The sequence below is a fragment of the Chaetura pelagica genome, unplaced genomic scaffold (assembly GCF_000747805.2).
Source record: "Chaetura pelagica isolate M959 unplaced genomic scaffold, ChaPel_1.0 scaffold638, whole genome shotgun sequence".
Classification (NCBI taxonomy): domain Eukaryota; kingdom Metazoa; phylum Chordata; class Aves; order Apodiformes; family Apodidae; genus Chaetura; species Chaetura pelagica.
Genome location: NW_009954298.1, coordinates 835528 through 855506, shown reverse-complemented (window position 1 = coordinate 855506; position 19979 = coordinate 835528). Strand labels below are relative to the sequence as shown.

Genomic DNA, 19979 nt, shown 5'->3' with positions numbered 1-19979 from the left:
CGGCTTGAAAATATTTAGGTTACTGCCCAAGCTCATGCTTTATTTAGTAAGTAGTTTTCTTTGTGTGTGGTGTTAATGGTGCTGGTTCTTTCTGACTCCTCCAGGTGGGGCAGACCTACATCCCCTCCTCCGTGCCGGCCACCTTCGCCCCCTCGCCCACCCCAGCTGTGGTGAGCATTGGACTCAACGACCTCTTTGAGCTCTCCTCTGGCATAGGCATGGCTCCTGGAGGATATGTGGCTCCCAAGTCTGTACGTAAGGACAAGGAACACCCTCAGTATGTTGCTGTGTCTTTAGGCTACAAGAGGTCTGCAGCTGCTCCCTGGTCTCTTTTACTGTTGGTCTCCCATTAGGGATGGCCTGGGCCTTTGCCAAGCAGAGTAAACAGTGTGTTGGAGACCCTGTCAGTTGTTAGTTACAGACTTCTTGGTTTTTAGCAGCTCCTTCATTTTGCCTGTAACATTATTTCTCTAAGGAATGGCTTATATAAGATATTGAGAAGTTCAGTTTTGTCAGAGCAGCTTTCCTGGAAACCTGCTTCTTGGCAAGTTTCCCCAGGAAACTGAACTCAGGATTCAATTTGCTACAACTTTCATAGAAGATGGGTTTATTTGGAGGAATCCAAGGTGACAGTGAAGATAAAACCACATGTTTGGGAGGAGCATTCTGCAGTGTCATAGGGATAAATGCTCTGTTGGTGACAGAGGCCACATATGCTGAAGGGTTCCTGAGATGCACAGCATGGTTCTTGTAACAGGCTGTGGAGTCAGGGTTAGCCTTTCATGCCTGAAAAGGAATAAACAAAAATTAGCACTCATTAAATAGTCAATGAATAAATAAACCAGTCATTCTATGAAATCTGGGATCTCAAGGTACTGCAGAACATGCTCAAAGCTTTTGGACTTTGGCTGCTTACAAGTATTACATTGTATATAAGACCAAGTACAAAAGAACCCAGTAATCTTGAACTAAGTACTTGCATTATGCACCCCTCAAATTTGAGTCTGGGCTTTTTCCACAAAGATGATTTGGGAATCCAGAACCTGAACAGCTAATAGTATCAGCCCTGTGATTTTATTTGGTTCAAACTTTAGTGTTGTCCTGCCTCTAATAGCCCAACACATCCTTGGAGAAGCCTGTCCATCAGCAGACTTGGTAAGTCTCACATTAGTGTGATGGACACAAGCTTTCACTGTTTCTTGTGCACACTAATGTTGTAGAGTATTTTAATTCTTATGTGAGTGCTGTTAACAAATTCAGATTAGGAGCAGCAAGCTTATTTCTTACTGGTGAGCTTGATCCTTTCAGCACCCTGTGTCGTTTCTTCCCTGTAGTGGTTCTCTAGCATTGTGGGCTTAAATGTGCCAATGTAGCTGGATTCCCCAACTCAGGACTTTGATGTTGTTTGGAAAACTGTGCTTGTTTGTGATCTTTAGGCCAGACTGAATTAATGCTGAATGACATCTCTTGTGTTCAAGGTTTGGTTGCCTGCAGTGAAGGCTAAAGGACTGGAGATCTCGGGCACGTTCAGTCACAGGCAGGGGCACATCTACATGGAGATGAACTTTACCAACAAGGCTCTGCAGCACATGACTGACTTTGCCATTCAGTTCAACAAGAACAGGTAAGAAATCAAGGCACTTTGTCCACTATGGCAAAAGGGTTGTGTGCTCCTGTGAAAGGAGCCTGTGTCTACACTGCTAGATGTGGGGAGGACTTTTCTGTTAGATGTGTAAGACAGTCATGGAAACAGCTGGATGATCCAGCCTGAACCCCCCCATCACACCATAGTTGTGTGAAGGGCTGAAAATACAGACTGATGAATCTGTGAGGAAAGAGGCAGCAGACAGCCCTGTTCTTCTAGCTCTGAAACAGCATCTGCCCCATTTAATCTCTGCAGAGTTTTAAAGCAGCTCCATCAGTTGTTAGGCAGGTTAGTGGTTTCATAGTCAGGAAGTGCCCTGAGGAAAGCAAAAGCATAAACAGGCAAGCTTTTGAGCTGCACAAGTATCAATCTGTAATGCCTCTACCTCCTGACTTAATTGCTGTGCTGCCTCTTAGACTATCTGGAAGTGTGGTTCTCATTAATAAAGCTATTTGTCAATGAAGAATTGCAAGGTAAGAGCCTATAGCACATGTTTTGGCTGTAGTTGGCAGCAGAACAATTTTGTCAGACACTTGAATGTTTAGAGCATACAGATTGTTCTCAGAAACCCCTCTCAGCCAGAAGACATGACATGGCAGCACAGCCACAGTCTCCCACAAACACCCCTCTTGGTCAGAGAGCTTTTTGTGTCTTTTGCTTTGTGTTAACTTGAGCAAGAACCAGGCTGGTTCTTATCAAGGATGTAAAGATTATCTTGGGACTGAAATGTTCCCCATATTTCTTAATATCCCTTCTCTGGAAAAGGGTTGTCTGTACTAAAGATCCACTGAAACCATCTCTTCAAATTTCACTGTTAGCTTGCAAATTTGGGATTTCCTGGGATGAACAGTATTTACTTACAAAAGACATTATGCTAAGTAAGTCTTTGTAAATGTTCTCCCTGGACTGCTACATTTTTGGGAGAGTTTTGCTGAGCTGCTCTATGCAAATGTTTCATGCAAATTGGCCTGAAGAAAAAACATTTTTTCATGTGATTTTTTTTTTCCCCCATACATTAAACCATGTTCTAGCCACACCTACATGGTGGTACTTAAGGGTGTAAGGAGTTTACTGCAGTAAACCAGCAGTTTCTCCTTTTGCAGCATGTCAGCCCTGTGTACAATCCACTGCTATTTACTCTTCTCCAAGTACTGTTCTGTCTCTGCTTGTCACTGGCTCATCCATTGCACAGAGCTGCAGTGGGCTGGCTCTTTAGGTTTAAGATTTATGATTGGGAAGTTTCTATTGCTTTTCAACCTCTCCTGCTGCTACTAATCACTTCCACTGCAATCGTGGGATAAAGCATTAAAAAAATAAAAGAAAGGTAGAGCTCCAGTGTGCTGTGATACCACAGCCTCTTAGCAGCAAAATGCAACTTTCTTCCCTTCTGAGTCTAAGGGAAAACCCTAGGGCTTATGTTCCCCAAGGTGAAGTGGCTGTGGAAGGCACATCACATGGCTAGAGCCTTGCTGAGAATATTCTTATTTCAGCTCCCAAGAGCTGAAAACTGTGGAGAGTCAAGAATGGGGCATCTGCTGGTTTCTGAAGAGTGATGTGCCTGGTACGTGTGTGTCTGACTGTGCAGAGACAGAATCAGTGTTTCAGTGCACAAAATAAAAATACACACCTGTATATCTTTGTTCCTGTAAATGCTTTATCACCTCTGAGCTAATGTGAATTGCACTTGAGAAATGCAGTCACAAGCGGACACAAAAGCTGTCTTATGCATCTGAACTTCATCTGCTTTCAAAAAGAAGCTGGTACATTGTACAGAAGCATTATGGTAAATGTTAGCTGCTTCTCCTCTTTTCCTCACTAAGTTGAGGTGCCTGTGGAATTAAATGCCTCTTGGACTGAAGGAGTAAGTAAACATTTGCTTTGCTGTGTTTATACATGTCCCCAGCTGGAGGAACCTTAAAGCAAGCAACAGAGCCAGATGCTGCCGTTCGGGACCAGTCAGCTGGCTGCCTTGATTCACGTCTTCTGCAGTGCTCCTACAAACCATGTCCTTCTCCTTGGCTGTGTATTTGTTCTGTGTTGGCTTCAGTTCCTCCTTCCAAGGCTCCCAATGATGTATCAGCTATGCATTGTGATACACTCCTAGTGCTCTGCAGCTCTAAGGGAGAGCCCACAGGCTTGAGTCTGAGTCCAGGTGCCACTCCCTGCAGGGCAGGCTGCTGCTCAGCAACATACCAGTGCCCTGCAGGTGATGGAACAGCTCCCAGATGCTGGTCCCCTGGGTGGGATTGTTGTCCTGACTGGACTGAGTTTCCTGTGCCTTGTCCTACTTTGTCTGTTGTGGTGCACACTGAGACCTGTGCTCCTCCCATGAAGTAACAGCAGGGGCAGCTCAGGGGTCACTGGAAGATGAGCCAGCTTGTGCTTGGCAAAAGAGGAGCAGATGTTGGGCAATGCAGGGCTCTCATCACCTCTCTTTTCCTCTTGCTCAGCTTTGGGGTCATCCCGAGCACCCCGTTGGCCATTCACACGCCTCTGATGCCAAACCAAAGTATTGATGTCTCCCTGCCCCTCAACACTCTGGGACCAGTCATGAAAATGGAGCCTCTGAACAACCTCCAGGTAAGGACTGCCTCATTTGGAGTTGGGGGGAGATCAGCAAGTACTCAGCCCATTTTATTTGGCTCAACACAATGTGGTAGGACTCTAGTCTTACCATGTGTCTAGGGGAAGTGGGCATCATGGAAATGAGCTATGAGTCTGGCCAGAACTCCCTATTCCTGCCAGTTTGATAAAGGCATGACAGATCCAGAGAGATGTTCCCTGCTGCTTTGGACCTGACAATGTCTCCATCAGTCGTGGTGTGTCTTGGGGGGCATTGGTCTTGAAGTGCTCCTCAAGCAGTTCTGGAAGGCTGCTTTTCCCCACTGCTGCCATGTGCAACCAGTTGTGGGGCAGAGCTCAGTAAGTGACCTCCTGTCTCCCAGGTAAGGACTGCCTCATTTGGAGTTGGGGGGAGATCAGCAAGTACTCAGCCCATTTTATTTGGCTCAACACAATGTGGTAGGACTCTAGTCTTACCATGTGTCTAGGGGAAATGGGCATCATGGAAATGAGCTATGAGTCTGGCCAGAACTCCCTATTCCTGCCAGTTTGATAAAGGCATGACAGATCCAGAGAGATGTTCCCTGCTGCTTTGGACCTGACAATGTCTCCATCAGTCGTGGTGTGTCTTGGGGGCATTGGTCTTGAAGTGCTCCTCAAGCAGTTCTGGAAGGCTGCTTTTCCCCACTGCTGCCATGTGCAACCAGTGTGTGGGGCAGAGCTCAGTAAGTGACTCCTGTCTCTGCTGTGTGTAGCTGGGTCCTCCAGGATGATTTTCCCAGTATCCCAAAGGTGCAGTTAGCTTGCACTGCAGCATATCTCACTCGCCTCAAGTCTCCAGGAGATGGATCTAGGTTGGGTTCCTGTAGCATAGCAGCCCACTGAGGGGAGTATTTTTAAGCAGCTCATTCTCTTTTTAGATTAACTGAATGCAATGGAAGTTCCTATTTATTCCTCCTGAGCAACTGGTTTTTTGCCTTCTTTTGACTTCTATTCTGGGCTTATGACTTAGTGATGAGTCTTTGGGCAAACAGCTTGAAATAGCTTCTGTGGTGCTGAAAGGAGCAGCCCAGCTCGGTCCTGCCCTCAGGGAGTGTGTGGACAGGCATGAGGTCCAGGGGCTGCTCTTCCAGAGAGGGCCCTCCCAGCTTGGGTTCCCTCTGCGTCTGGGACACAAGGATGCTGTTGCATCACTGCTTTTGGGTCAGCTGTGGTAAATACCTCCTGCTCTGGAGGAAATCTGGAAGCCTTTAGGAGGTGAGAGGCCTGGTCTGTCACTGTAACGCTGCAGACTCCCTCAGTGAGACATTCTCAAGTTGCTGCTTCCTTTGATCAGGAAGGAAGTGAAGTATTTGGGTTCTAGATCTCTGAAGGAATCAACACAGCTTGTTTCTTGTAGCATCTTCTGCTAGAACAAAGCAAAGAGAAAACATGCAAGGAAACCTCCAGCTACCTTCTATCGAGACAGCAGAGCATTCATTAGTGCCAGACTTGGTTGCTAATTTGCTAGCTCTCTCATTGCCATAGAAGTTGGCTGCCCTTTTACAATCAGGGAAGCTGCCATATGGAGTAATAGTATATTTCTCTGCAAAGGGTTGAATCATGATAGCAGATGCCAAGTTAAAAAGAGCACTCCCCTTACTTTTGTGACAGCAGTGGGTTTGATGGAGATCTGTCATTGCCCTGACAGCCAAGGCTCTGGTTTTGTTTTGTCACTTCATGTCGAAATTATCTGTCTTGAAACATTCAGAAGTGGGTTTGGTGACCTACTTAGGGAGCAATTTATAGCATAATACAGGAGTAGGAAATACCAATGTTTCTGTGTTCATTGAAGAAGAAAAACACTCATCAAGTTGCATTTGCTTAATGCTTTTTTCTGAGCTGGGGAGCACTGAGGTAGATGCAGGACTGATTTGAACCTGTGGACCTTGTATTCATCTATTCTGGTGTGGGTTTTTTGTTGTTTTAGTAACAAGAAAAATAAGTCCTGCAGTAACCAAACTGGTAGCTTTCAGCTTTTTGTCATGTTGATTAGAAACTTCAAAGACTAGTTGTACGTTCCTTAGGCAACTGTTTCAAAAGTAATGAATTCAGGTCTTGTTCAGGTTATTTTTATTACTGTTTCTGATTTTTCACCCAATACAGCTGGTTTAATTTTAACATTTTGTAGTCATGGAAAAAAACTCAATTACTTGACAATTTTACAAAAAAAGCTGTTTTTACAAGAAGGTGAGGAAGACTTTGCTACTATGGATGTGAGACCTTGATCTCTAAAAGAGGAAAATGGGTTCTGAAGTAGGGATCTGGATTGGTGAGGAGTATAAACTATTTCCAATTCTTCAAGTCAAATTTGGAAGAGTAAATGCTTGTGATGAGAGCATTTCTATGCCTAAGAGAACCACTGCTCCTAATAAATGACCTTTGAAGGGCTGTGGAATGCTGTGAAATCAGAATACCTGAGTTGTTAATTTGAGTACATAAGAATTGCTTCCCTGACCCTGGAAACGTGAGAAGCAGAGCCAGCCTGCTGCAAGAGTTTCAGAGCTCAGGCCTGGCCTGTCATAGCACAAAGACAATAATCTCTTCTGGGAGCTGATAACCACTTGCAGGAGACAGTACAATCAAGACCAACCTGCAGGAGCCCCCGGAGCTGTAGTGAGTCTGCCTGGAGCCATTGCCATTCTTTTGGGATCCACGTTCAGCATTGACAGCCAGTGTGTAACATCCCCCAGTGTTACCTGCTGTCACCTGCCAGAGCTGTTTGTTGCAGCTACAGAGCCTGCAAGTGACAGAGCCAGAGCTGCCCTTCTCCAAAAAGCCCCAAGAATGATCCAGCGAGTATGGAAAGGGAGGGTTCTGCCAGCTGATCTTCCTGGAAACTGACGCTTGGAAATGCTGCTGAGCAGCAGGAGGCGCAGGATGTTCCTGTGTCCCCCAGTGAGGTTGGCAAAACATTTATCTAAGGACAAAGGAAGTGCAGGTTTTTAAGTGTCCTCACTGAGTAAAGATGGGTCTTGGTAGTGCACTTGATGGGACTTGCCTGTCCACGCTGAGCTCTGCTGTAACTCATCCCCCATGCTCCTCCACTCCCCAGTGTCGTGCTTGCAATGCAGAGCTGCTGGATCTCTCATTCATCAAAAGTGTTAATGTATCTCGGGTCACAAATGCAGATCTCTGGGTGCTTGGAAATAGATTTCACACATTAAACTCTCCATAAAAAACAAGGGTGAGCAGCAAGTCCAGCCAGCACATGTTCTCCCTTCAGAGCCTGCTTGATAAACAGCACAACACCTGCCTGTGTGTGAGCTGTGTGAGAGTTACTGGACCAAATATCACAGAGCCTTGAGTAGCTAGATGTGGAAGCTGCTTTCTTGGGTTTGTTGCCTAGGTTGGTTTTTAACAGCCTCTCCTAGTGAGGGTCATTATTCCAGCAGAGAAGAGAGCCCTCCTGGGAGCTCCCTGCCTCAGGGGCTCTGATCACAGCTTGGCACCCATGGCCAGTTCCCAGCTCAGCTGCAGAGAGCTCTTGGCTTGCTGATCAAGGGCAGGTCTGCCACATGGTGCAGCACATTTGATCAAATGTACAGTTTGAGCTTCCAAGCACAGCCGGGCACACGGGAGCGTCTCCTTCCCCGCGGCAGGTTGTTCCCTGCCTGCTGCTCTGCCTGTGCCTGCAGGCAGAGCATCAGCTGCCGAGCACCCCTAGGATCCCTAGAACGCTCCCTGCCACACAAAATGGAGCGAGGTGGCTGGCATTGCCTGGGGACAGGTGACAGCCAGAGCAGCAGACTGTCACAGGATAAACCGCGACCTGGCGCTGGCAGAGGTAAAAAAGACTCTGCAGAGGAGGGGAGATCTCGCCTTAGCAGTTTGGCTGTTACCAGGATCTAAAGCAAAAACCAACTTGAAGCAAATCCTTAATTTAGTGTAGGTGCTAATGGGATTCCAAGTGGGAATGTTGTGTACTTGCTGCTGATGGAAAGCATCTGTGTTGCTTTCAAGACTTGTCTTTAAAAGTCAGTTCTCATGCTCAAGTCTGGGATTTAAAGCATGAGAAACATACCCTACTGAAGAAGATAACCTAGCATGTTCTTAGGAGGTACCTCATCCCCACAGTGCCATGTGTGGCTCTCAGAGGGGTTGCACTGCCACAAAGGACATCAGAAGGGTGCTCATGCTGCAAGGTGAGCAGATATGTTCAGGGCTTATTTCTAGAGGTGCTGCTTCCTCTAGTTGAATCATGAACAAGACATGAGTGATTTGGAACCCTGTGCCTATTTTTAGTGGGCTCACACCTTTCAGCAGTGAAGCATCACTTGAAAATTTGGCACCTTTTGACTTTTATTCCTCAGAAGCTTTGTCATCTGATTGACTAAATTCACCAAGGTAGTAATATTCAACTTTCTTCCTCCTTTCGGAAAGATGGTAGATGGATATCCATTTTTACTTAAAACATTTCTGTTTCATCTCTCAAATGTCTGAAGGTGAAGGTCTTGTTGAAGATGTAATATTTCATGTCCAAGTTGGCAGGTTAGAGCTGCAGAGCCACGGGCAAAGTTAGTTTGGGCGGATTTGTTGAATGTACATGGAGGTGCCTTTCAAGCGTATCAAACCTGGGGACACTTCTCAGCTACTGGTATCACTTCAGATGTCAATGACTGTCTCAGACCAATGTTTCCATCTGCTATAGGTTTAAGGAGACTTTAGCTTTTTCCTTTCCTGGTTGCAAAACTTACTTGTAGCAGCTGATTTCTGCATCATTGCAGGTGGCTGCAAGGTGACACGTGTCATTACTGAGCCCAGTGATGCAGTTTGGGAGCAGGGCTGGCATGGGCTTTGCTTTCCTTTGCTGGGAAAAAGTTGCACTTCAGAGCATCCTAATTGGGTAGCTCTCCAGTGTACAGCCAAAGCAGCTTACTCAGTGTGTTTCTGCAGAGTTGAGAAGCAGGTCAGCAGATACCTTTTTATAGCTCTCTTGTAACTGCAGGGACAGGGTGAGCATATTAATTTGGAGTGTGCCTCTAAAACCATGACTGGAGAGAAGGTGCTGCCTTCCAGCCCCTCTTGGAAGAAACCAGTGCTGTATGGCAACAACAATTAGCTACAAAAGCTAAGTAATCTCTGTTGTTCTAAGGCAAGGCAATTAATAATTAAATCAGAGTTGGAAAGGATCTTAAGTCATGCAGTGTAGTCGCTGCTATGCTTTGTTGTTTTGCTCCAATTCCTCTTATTTGAGTGTTGTCAAGGCTGATTTTAAATAGTCCAAGCACTGGAGCTTCTCTCTTCCTCAGGAGATTTTAGTGTTGCTTAATAATTCTTACCCTTGAGTTTTCCCAGATACTTATCCTGAATTCCCTCTTCTGGCTCATCTCCATGATTTATATCCAAGCACAGAATCTGGAATGGCTACTCTGCTCTCCCCTCCCAGACTCAGAGGTGTATTTTTGGCTACTCACCCAGTCTGTTCAGTCACATTTTGCAGAGGTGAATCACTTCAGTTCCTCCACCAATCTGCTTCTACCCCACTGGCTTTGGTGCCTCTAGCTCAAACACTAGACATTCCATCTCGTGAGTGTGATGCCAGCAATCACAGCACGTAACAGCTCCCTATAACAGAACCATTGCCTTTTTTTTTTTCTAGGTTGCACTGTCATTTACATGGTTTTAGTGAGCTTTAAATTAATCCCTTCTTAAGCTGGTTTGGACTGTGGCAATTAAATGTAAGCTGCTACCTTTACTGATGAAGGTAGAAACCATACAGGCTGCCACATCCACCTTTCTGCTGTTTGTTGCACTTCTGATACCTTCCCAGTTGCATGAGGAGATCTTTTGGGAGCTTGATGTCCTACTGCTTGTCCTCTGGCTTGCTGGCATTGAACTGTGTAGTTTATTCCCCACCCTTGTCTCTCCACAGCTGTTTTTATGAAGATTTGGGGATGTCTTTCTAGCCCTGCCTCTATGGGACAATAGATTTTTCTCAGCAGGACACTAATACATATAATTATAAATGTGAATGGAGTTTGTCTTGGCAGAGATCTTTGTAGCAGTGAATTTATTTCTTTGGCTCAGCATTTAGCGTGGTCTGGGTTGTGTTTCAGCTGGGTGACAAATGGGAGAGCTCCTCCTGGGATTTTCAAAGGAAGCAGGAGCTCAGGCAGCTTCTGCAGTTCAGGGCTGTCCACACAGCCTCAGCTGTAGGTGTCTCCCAGGGCAGGTTTGATCCATAGCAGGTGTCTGCTGAACTGTGCTCTTCAGGCAGGACATCACTATGTGGGATGATGTGAGGAGAGCCTGACCAGCACAGAAAAAAAACCCAGAACTACCTTCTTCTGTGCTGTATTCTGACAGGGAGCTTTCACAAGTCTGTTTGCTACAGCTCTTGGCCTGGGGAAAGTGGCAAATGAGGTTGCTCTCTCTGTTAGCAGAGATTAGTCAGTAGTGTGGCAAATGTGTGATAAAAGGCAATTCAGTTTAATGACACTGGTAATTAAGTCTTTGGTCAAAGCATCTTTTTTTACCTGCCCTGATGGGTCAGTAGCAGGGCTTTCTTCTTCCAGGAATCAACCCCCAGCATGTGTTCACTGTGTATCATTCACAAAGGTAAAGGCTGGAGGCTTGGGAGGTGCTGCAGGCAATGGACCTGCTTCAAGCTTCTAGGAAGTGTTGGGGTAAGATGGGACTGATCAAGGAGCCTGTGTGTTCAGGCATGACTGAGAGCAGGGGGTGAAAATGAAGAATGGAGCCAGGGAATTACTGGACTGAGGAGACAGAGAGGGGTGATGGAGAAGCTGCTGTGCTGTATGACAGATGTGATGATAGGTGTGTGCAGGCAGGAGGTAGGAACGTGCCTTGGAGGTGGAAGAATGAGGGGAGGGAGAGGAGAGCAGGGCACAGCCAGGCTGCAGGAGAGCAGGGCACAGCCAGGCTGCTGGCTGTGAGCCTTGCTGGCCAGTTGCCTCAGCAGCAGTGTGGTGAGGTGCTGAGAGAAGACTGAGCAGCTTTTATTGAAAATGGAGTGAGCACAGAGGGGTGGGACTGATCCTTGTGTTAAACCACCCAGAAGCTCAGGCAGTCTGACATCCAGAGCTGGTCCCTGCTCAGAGGGAGCACTCCAGGGTGCGTGGGTGGGCATTGGGGCTGCACAGAGTCATGGGATCCCTTTGGGCTTCCAGCTGACAGAGACGCTTTAACCCCCATTTTTTCTGTAACAGGTGGCCGTGAAAAACAACATTGATGTCTTTTACTTCAGCTGCCTCATTCCTCTCAATGTGCTTTTCGTAGAGGATGGCAAAATGGGTGAGTGCTTTTAGGTCTGTGGTCAGCCTCCCTCAGCCAGGCCGTGCTCGCAGTGCCCAGCTGGGTGCAGCTCTCCTGTGCTGGGATTCCCATGTGCTTGGCCATGATCTTCATCCTGGCACATCTCAGCAGCCTGAATTGATCTGTAGTGTTCTGGTAACCTGGCCCTGTTGTCCTGCAACTCCCAATAGTTACCAGAACCCAAGTCCTCTGCTCTGATTCTCTCTGCTGGACAAGGGGTAAATCTGTTCTCTTTGAGGCTGATCAGAGGGTTTTCTGTTGATTTTGTTTTGCTTTTGGGTTTGTTGGGTTTTCTTGGAGGGTTTGAAACACTCAAACTGGTCTAGGATTTGCTCCCATACCACTTTTACTGTAGCTCGTGTCTTCCTGGTCACCTTTATTAAATTGCTGTTTGAACTGGCTGGGAAGTAGCTTGAAAAGCAGCTTTCACTATGATTTAATCCTGAATGTGTGGGTCTCCTTCCTTCTTGTCAAAACCTGCTTGTTCTTGGTTTGCAAACAGCTCATAGGCTGAAGACACTCTCTGGTTTGGGAGCTCCAAAGTCCATCCAAGCTTTGCTGCTTTTACAGAGAGACTGAGGCTGTTATAGGAGCAAATCCTGGGTCTGACCACAGAAGGGCAAAACGTGACCAAAAGATCTTTTGTGTCTGTATCATCCTGTGGTGAATTAATGAATGCCCTGTCCTGTGAGGATCCAGGAGTGCTGACTGTCTGTCTTGTTTCTAGAGCGCCAGGTCTTCCTCGCAACATGGAAGGATATTCCAAATGAAAATGAGCTTCAGTTCCAGATTAAAGACTGTCACCTGAATGCTGGTAAGTAGCTTAATTCTACCATGCTGAGAGCACTTCTATCTCTGGTCACTAGACATCTCCCTATTAATAGCATCATCTGTGGCTAATGGATAGAGGGGTATTGCTCTTGTGAATGGAACAGCCATGGATCCTAGGGCTTGGTTCAAAAAATTTTAGCTGGATCCCCATAAAAGCAAATGTAAAATAACAGATTTTAGATTTTGCCTTTTTCTTTCTTCCTTTCATTGTGGACTTTATTGTGAATTGTATTCGTTTCTCCCTTATACTTCATTTCTCTCCAAAGCTGCTCTTTTAAGTAGAGGTGAATGTGGTGTTGGGGCTGTACAGCCACCCTCTCCTGCTGCTGCGTGTTCCAGGCAACTGTACCAGCCCTGGCTTCAACCTTCTTCATAATCCTGGGCCAGTCACTTCACCTTTCAGCATCTGCTTTCTTCTTTTTCTTGTGAAGGAGTAACCCTACCTGCCACTGTAAAATGTTTTGACATCTCTGGAGGACAGTCCATGTGAGGAGAGTTCTGGGCTGCTACTGTCTAGTTGCCTCTGAGCATCCTACTTATACATATGACCTTACTGAAGGATGAGGGAGTGCAGAAAGTGGAATGGGGCCAGTGTAGCAGCTTTGCTCCTGTTCAAGAGGTTCTGGAGAGAAGCCAAGTGGTTCTGCCGAAAGCTGCTGCGTTTCACAGGGGAAAGTGTGTCCCTACTGATTGCAGACCCTGTAACCTTTTTATTCACTCCTGTCTGCCATTGCACAGTGACCACCCTCTTGCTTCAACTGCAGACACAAACCATGGGTCTCTTTGTACTCATAATTAGTACTGTTTTGGAATATAAAAGACGGAGCACACAAGAGGGGGGAAAAATAGCAGCTGTTGGATGTTATGACTTGATTTCACCGTCAGGTTTTAAATGAGAACAGCCTCTGTGCCTCCCCCAGCCCTCCCTCTGCCCCCAGCTGTGCTGGGCACAGCCTCTCCCAGGCCCTGCCCACTGCCCCTCCAGCTCTGCCTGCCCCTAATGTCCCACATCCCCCAGCCCTGCCTGCCCCAACTGCACCATCCAGGGCTCTGCGTCTCAAACCAAAACCACTGGTAACTTCTTGTGGTTGGTGTTGGGTACTGGTGAGCAGAGGGTGTAGTTGAGGTGGGGGTGTGGCTGGGAAGATGCTGCAGGCTAGCCCGTGATTCCTTCTCCCTCCAGAAGAAAATGTTAGAGACTGTGGAGTGACAGGCAGTGCTCCCTGTTCAGGGAAGGTTGGCCAGGTCAAGACCAGGCCGCTTGCCCAGGCCTGCTTGGTGTGGTGGTAGTTGGTGGAGAACACGTTACTAGCTCACAGGGAGAGCAGGGGAATGCTGGGCAGTTTTCCTGCAGTGGCATCCAGAGCTATTGCCAGGTGGGAAGAGACTCCTCTCGGGGCCTGAGCAGAGCCCTGGGCTCAGTGCCTCTCCCAAGCTCAGGGTGTGCAGGACCTGCCAACCTCTTTGGCTTATGCACGGGAGAAAGTGGGTCATGTCTCATGAACAGATTTCAAACACTTCTATCCACAGAAGCTTCTGGTTCTGTATTTCCATTCCTGACACCTCCCTCTTATGGCTCTCCTGGCCCTTTCCTTCCTTGACCACCTGGGCACTGGCACTGAGCAGGCCAGTAGCTTGCAGGAGGGAAAATTGGGAAATCTTGTGCTTGTCTTAGTATTTTAACTACCAATACAACCCTGATTCATTCTGCTGCCCACCTTGGTTTCATCTAAGCAGTAGCTCCTCTAGTACAGAACATCCCAAGAGCATCAAATTTGTCATTACAAGGATCAGCCAGGCCCCAGACCTCATGGAGGGCAGGACTTCCAGCATCCACAGGGATAGAGATGTCTCAGAGTGTGGCAAGTGGCTGGTGGCACACGCCAGAGTGGAGGCAAAATAAGCAGGGTGTGCTCTGATGACAGCTGAATCCATCTCCCTGCTAGATTATACCAGAGCAAGGGTGCATGTCTGGGCACGTGCTGCAGGAGGGTGATAGTCTTTCAAGATTCACAGTCTTGATCATTTAAATCCAGTGAAAACAGTCTTGTTTTAAGGCACCTCTTTTCTCATCCATGCCTGACACAAGCCCACCCATGCAGTGGTGAGTCCCTCTTGGGGCTGAGAGCACTGCACCATCCACACCTCAGTCTGACCCTGCCCACTGATACCAGTTTAGCCGTGAGCTAGAGATGCCTCTGCCCCCCTGCCCTGCCCTGGCAGCACCAGCAGCCACTGCCCAGAGCCAGCAGCTGCAGCAGGTGTGGGACAGATGAAGAGAAGCTGCTGGGCTGGGCTGCTCACAAGGGTGGTCCCTGCTCCCTCCCTGCCTGGCTCTCCTCCTCCACAGAGCCTTTGCTTCCCCCAGCTCAGACCAGTGCCCCTCCTGGCCAGGGACAGGGGGGTTCTGTGCAGCCAGGCAGGAGGCCCTCCTGAGCAGCTCCCTGGGGGGTGCTGGTTTTCATCAATGCAGAAACTTAAAATTGCTTCTCTTTAAACTACAGTGAAACATGCTTGGAACGGGGATTTTTAGAGGACGGGGATTTTATCTGCCAGGAAGGCAGGCTGTGCATTGTACATCCAGGGCATCTGGCTGGCACTGTGCAACAGTCCCCTTGCAGCACCTCCTGTGTAAACTGCAGGCTTTTCCCCGAGTGATTTCTTTGTTCCTTCAAACAAAAAGGAGATAAACACAGTCAGACAGTGAAGAGGCTTCTGTGTGTCTGTGCTCCCAGGCCTTTGTGGGTATAAGATCCATCCTGTGCCCACGAGGTGAGCCAAACAGGATTGACTCAAGCTTTGATGGTTTGCAGCAAGGATGGCAGAAGCAGCTCCTGGCCCTGGCAGCTCAGCCCAGAACAGGGCACAGAGCAGGCAGAAAATGTTGGCTGCTGCAGGCAGCCCAAGGCTCAGCGAGCTGAAGCCTGGGATGAGGTGCCAGGCTGTGGTGAAGAGCAGGGACCCTTGAGTGGCAGAGGTTGCTGCTCTGATCCCTGTCTCCAGCATCTTTGTTTCAAGAACAGCCAAACAAATCTTGGACCCCTGAAGGTATTCCCAGGGTTGCCAGTGACTCAGAGAGATGAGTGCTTCATTCTGGGCCTGGAGCTCAGCAGGGAGAGCTGGCCCTGGCCTGAGGCTGCTCTTTAGGGCCAGAGCTCCATGGCCCTGGAGGAGCCAGTCTCCCTGGGGTTGTACCACGGGGCCACGGTGTCCCTAGGACATGTGACACATCTTGAATTCACCAGAGCCCTTTCATGCATCTGCCCCTGAGGAAGGGGTTATGGAGAAAACCATGGTCAGGAATACAACTTGTAATGAAAACACAAGGTCATGGTTATACCCAATATTCTCATCTCTTACGAATCTAGTCTTAAATTAATTGATTTGGGGTTTTTTTAATTGAAATACAAGAATCTAGTGCATGAAAATAGATTCGTAGGCTGTTACAGCTCAAATAATCTGGGTGCTGCTGGTGCAACTATGCCAGTTGAGGTTTCCCTGCAGCAAAACACACACTAAAGCTCAGTTTGGCTTGTTTACACTGGTTTTTCAACATGTGAAGTTTGATTCTATTTTAAAGGACCACTACATTAAGCTAAGAAATGCAAATCAGATTAGCTAAATGTTCTTTTTTAAAATCCTGCTTACCCAAACCTCCAGAGAGAAGGAAGACATGCTGACTTGCACATGGAGGTTGAATGCCATTAAATAGGAGACAATCAGTTGCTGTGCTGTTCAGGAGTTCTAGGCACTTTGGTTTTTGCTTATTTCTGGGCCACAACTTGATGTGAAACAGCAGCTGTAGCATTTGGGGCTGGATGTGGCTTTATTGGTATGCAGTGGTCAGTTCATGGGGTTTTTTTCCCCTGAGTAATTTGCTAATGCTAGAACAAAGAGAAATTGGATTTTCTAGCTGGAACAATGTAGGACCCATTTGTATGCAAGCTTCCCTGGTAAGGTTGTTTTCTCCTGTATGTGCAAATCTAATAACCTGATCTTTTATGATATTAAAGAACCCGTGCCTATTGCATGTCTTGGAAACAAATGTGCTGTCATAATAGTGACCCAAGTGCCTCCCCACGGGATCCAGGCAGATGCACTTGGTGTTTGGATGCACTTCTTGCCTGGATGATCAGAACCACTCAGGTGTTGCTAGATACAGCAGGAGGATGTTTTCAGCTACCACAGCACAAAATGTAGGGATCTAAATTTAACTTCCTGATAGTGCTCATTGCAAAATGCCATGAAGACCCAAGTTCAAAAAAGGCAGGTTGTTGGTGTAAATTCTGAGCTGTGTGTCCTTTCTGAGAGCTCCTGTTGTGGCCAGTTGGTTGTCTTGGCTGTTTTGAGTTTGGAAATGAAATTCTTAAATTGTGTGGGTAGATTTAAATGTGTCCTTTGCTTTACCCAGAAGGAAAGTGCTGTTGGGAAGAATTGCATTATTTCAGTGAAAGGGAGGAGACCTTGACCAGCTGTTCTTTGCTGTGTGCCTGACTATGCTATTTAGTTGTTAAAAAAGGGGAAACAAAGGAAAACAAGCAAAAAAAAACTCTTAAAGTTGAACTTATGTCAGATGCTCCCCTGGTGTTCGTGGTGGGAAAATTTGCATCCATAGACTGTGCTTCAAGGGGATCTTGAGAATAAATATTGAGCCAAAAGGAAAAGCCCTGTGAAAAGTTGCATGGCAAGGTCAGGTGTAGACAGGGCTGGGAGGGCCTGGTTTGCAGGAGGGCTGGGGGGGCCTGGTTTGCAGTCCCTGGCAGGAGAACTCAGCCCTCCTCCTGCCTGCACCAGGCAGTGCCCGGGGTTCAGTGGGTGCTGTGCTCTGGCTCAGGATGCAGCAGCAGCTCAGGGCTGGGCTCAGCTCTGCTCCCAGCAAATCGCTGCTCTTCCCCTTTTCCCCACAGGCTGCAGTCACAAGGCATTAGCCATCCTACCTTCACCAGGCACTGTTGCTTAGCAACTCTGCCTGATCTCCAAAATCCTGGTGCTCCGGAGCACGGGAGGGATGGGAGCTGCTACCTGGGGGAGAGGGGGCAGCCCCTCCCCAGCCCCCAGATCTGTGCTGAGAGAGGGGGCAGGAGGAGGTGGGTGAGCTGAGCACCCCCACCCCAGCCTGCCCCCCATTGCTCCCAGTGTCTGACTGAGACAGGGAATGGTTTGCAGGGTTTCTTGCATATGTCAGGGGAGTAACTGAGGTCAGACAGGGAGGTGGAAAACAGGCTTTCCTAGGAGCTTGCCCTGCCTCAGTTTCCCTCCCTCTACCCCCCTCCATGAGAATCTGTCCCCAGCAGGGGCAGCAGCTGTTTAAATGGTCAAATCCTCCCATGGGTGAAGGCTGTTGTGTGAGAGCAGCTGCCCTGCAGCCCCACCTTGCCCACTGTATCCCCAGGCAGCAGGAGCCCCCCACTCCTCTGCTGTCACACCATGGGATGGGGTAGCAGCCCCACTGCTGCCACAGTGACAGCTTCCTACCTGCTTCCAGCCCTGCATCCCTGCTCCCTGGGGAATGCCTTTGCTCTGAGAGCATCCCCTGGCAGGAGTAAAGATTGCTGGAGAAAGTCTGTCAAACCCTCACCAGTGGAAGTTCCACTTCCAGCACACATGTCCAGAGGGGCTTCCAACCAGTGAGGTTTCACCTCAGTCTGTTGAAACTGGACAGACATTTAATACCAAGCCATCCTGTGAGTGATGTGCTCTCTGGGCCCGTGTTCGTGTTGAGCACCATCCCTTTGCCAACCCTGGAGGCTGCTCTCACTGCTGGGGGGGCAGGAGGAGATGGGAGCTCAGGCCCCATCCCTGGTGGGTGATGTCCCTGCAGCTGGGGGCTCTCCCAGCCATGCTCCTGTTCCCTTAGTCTGGATGAGTTTGTACAGAGGAGAGTACAGGTTGGAGGAGGAGACAGGGAATGAGGGTTTTTTAGCAAAGGATCTCACTAGTTACTTATATCTGCCAGTTTCCATAGTAACTCGGGAAGAGAAGAAACCTAAATCTGAGTGTGTCTGGTAGCTGGATGCCTGAGCCCTCCTCAACCTGCACACAGCTGCTCTGAAGCCTGGGGAGCAAAGGGCCTTGGTGGACAAAGGGTTCCAACTGCCCATGGAGCTGCTCCATGGGTCTGGTTGTCTCTGCTGCCCTGAGGAGAGGCAGCAGGTCCAAGTCTCTGCAGCAGTGTATGGACTTGGGGCCTTTTCTCTCCTGTTTTTCCCTTCCCTGGTTTCTGAGCAGACTCAACTGTCCCCTCTTTAATCCCTCTGCACCAGCTCAGGCTTGTGTCTGTTCTCAAATCCAGTGTGGGGATGAGTTAGAGCTGCATGGTCACCTCCTGCTCCTGGAAGGGGATCCCATGTTCCCAGGCTCTTGGTTTTCAGTGCAAATTGGTTTAAGGCCACTTCTCCCCTTTGCTTTCTGTCAGAAGTGCCCAGCCTGCTGATGATGGCCCAGCACAGGCAGGCAGAGAGCTTGAAGGAGTTACATTTCTCCAGGAATGGGAATTTATGGTTCTTGTTGGGTGTGGAGTTCTTCTCTCTCAGCCTTCCACCCAAGGTGTGAATGTTCCCCTTTTACTGGTGTCCAAAGGCTGAGGTTTGCCTTGCTTTGTGCTGAGAAACCCCTTGGCATCCAGAGGCTGCTGATTTGGGTCTTTGTGTTCTGTTCTTGTTTCTCTGAAAGGTCCCTTAGAAATGCTGTGCATCATGGTTATATCCATACAGGTGTCCAGGTGAAATCACCCATCTTCTGCCAGTGCTGAGGTTCTACAGGATCTTAAAGCTGCATCACAGTCCTGCCATGGCTGCAGGCAGATGTCTGTGGCTTTTTACACTTTCAAGTGATTGCTTTAAAAAAATATTTTTATTGCCTTGTAAGACGTGGGTTTGGCCAGAAGTGTCTGTGTGTGAGGGGGGAAAGCAGGAGGGAGCTGTGATGGCTGGGACAGGACCTCAGGACCAGGCACCCGAGCAATCTTTGTTCTCCACCTTCATCTTCTGACTGTTGGCTGCCTCCAGGTCAGCCTGTCTGGGGCTTGGTGGGGTTTCCAGACAGAGCAGAGTCCTCTCACCCTCTGAGCTGCAGACTCTCCCCTGGGTAAAGGCAGGAAGGTCCCGAGTGACTCCAAGCAGTGAAGGCCCTGCAAGATGGGCATGTGCGTTGCAAGAGATCACAGCCTGGAAGGGGTGGGTCCATGGAAGCAAGTTGGATTTTTTTTCTTTCTGTGTCATGTTTGTTTCCATTCCCAAGGTAAACTCTGGGACACAATTCGGTGTTTCCCTGGGCACTTGCATCCTGAGAACGCTCCTTTGGGCTCTCCTGTCTCTGCAGATGATGAGTCTGAATTAACAGTTGTCTTTTCTTCCTTCCCTCTGAAGACACTGTCTCCAGCAAACTGCAGAACAATAACGTCTACACCATTGCCAAGAGGAACGTGGAGGGCCAGGACATGCTCTACCAGTCTCTGAAACTCACCAACGGCATCTGGATCTTGGCAGAGCTTCGCATCCAGCCGGGGAACCCCAACTACACGGTGCGGTGTCAGGCTGGGGTCCCCTGAGCTCCCCTTCCTCACAGAGCCATGTCTCTCTGCTTTGCCTAACAAGCTTGTTTGGGGGGTTTGTTTGAGAGTTTA

General features: G+C 48.3%; 1 protein-coding gene across 1 annotated transcript in view; it reads left to right on the top strand.

Annotated features, from left to right (window-relative positions):
* AP2B1 (adaptor-related protein complex 2, beta 1 subunit) overlaps positions 1–19979 on the top strand; it is a 62940-nt gene that overhangs the window by 41536 nt on the left and 1425 nt on the right. Inside the window, exons 15-20 of the mRNA XM_010003829.1 lie at positions 105–251; positions 1479–1624; positions 4096–4225; positions 11419–11503; positions 12252–12338; positions 19723–19877. Coding sequence (XP_010002131.1) covers positions 105–251; positions 1479–1624; positions 4096–4225; positions 11419–11503; positions 12252–12338; positions 19723–19877 — 750 coding nt within the window. The remainder of the gene's footprint in view (positions 1–104; positions 252–1478; positions 1625–4095; positions 4226–11418; positions 11504–12251; positions 12339–19722; positions 19878–19979) is intronic.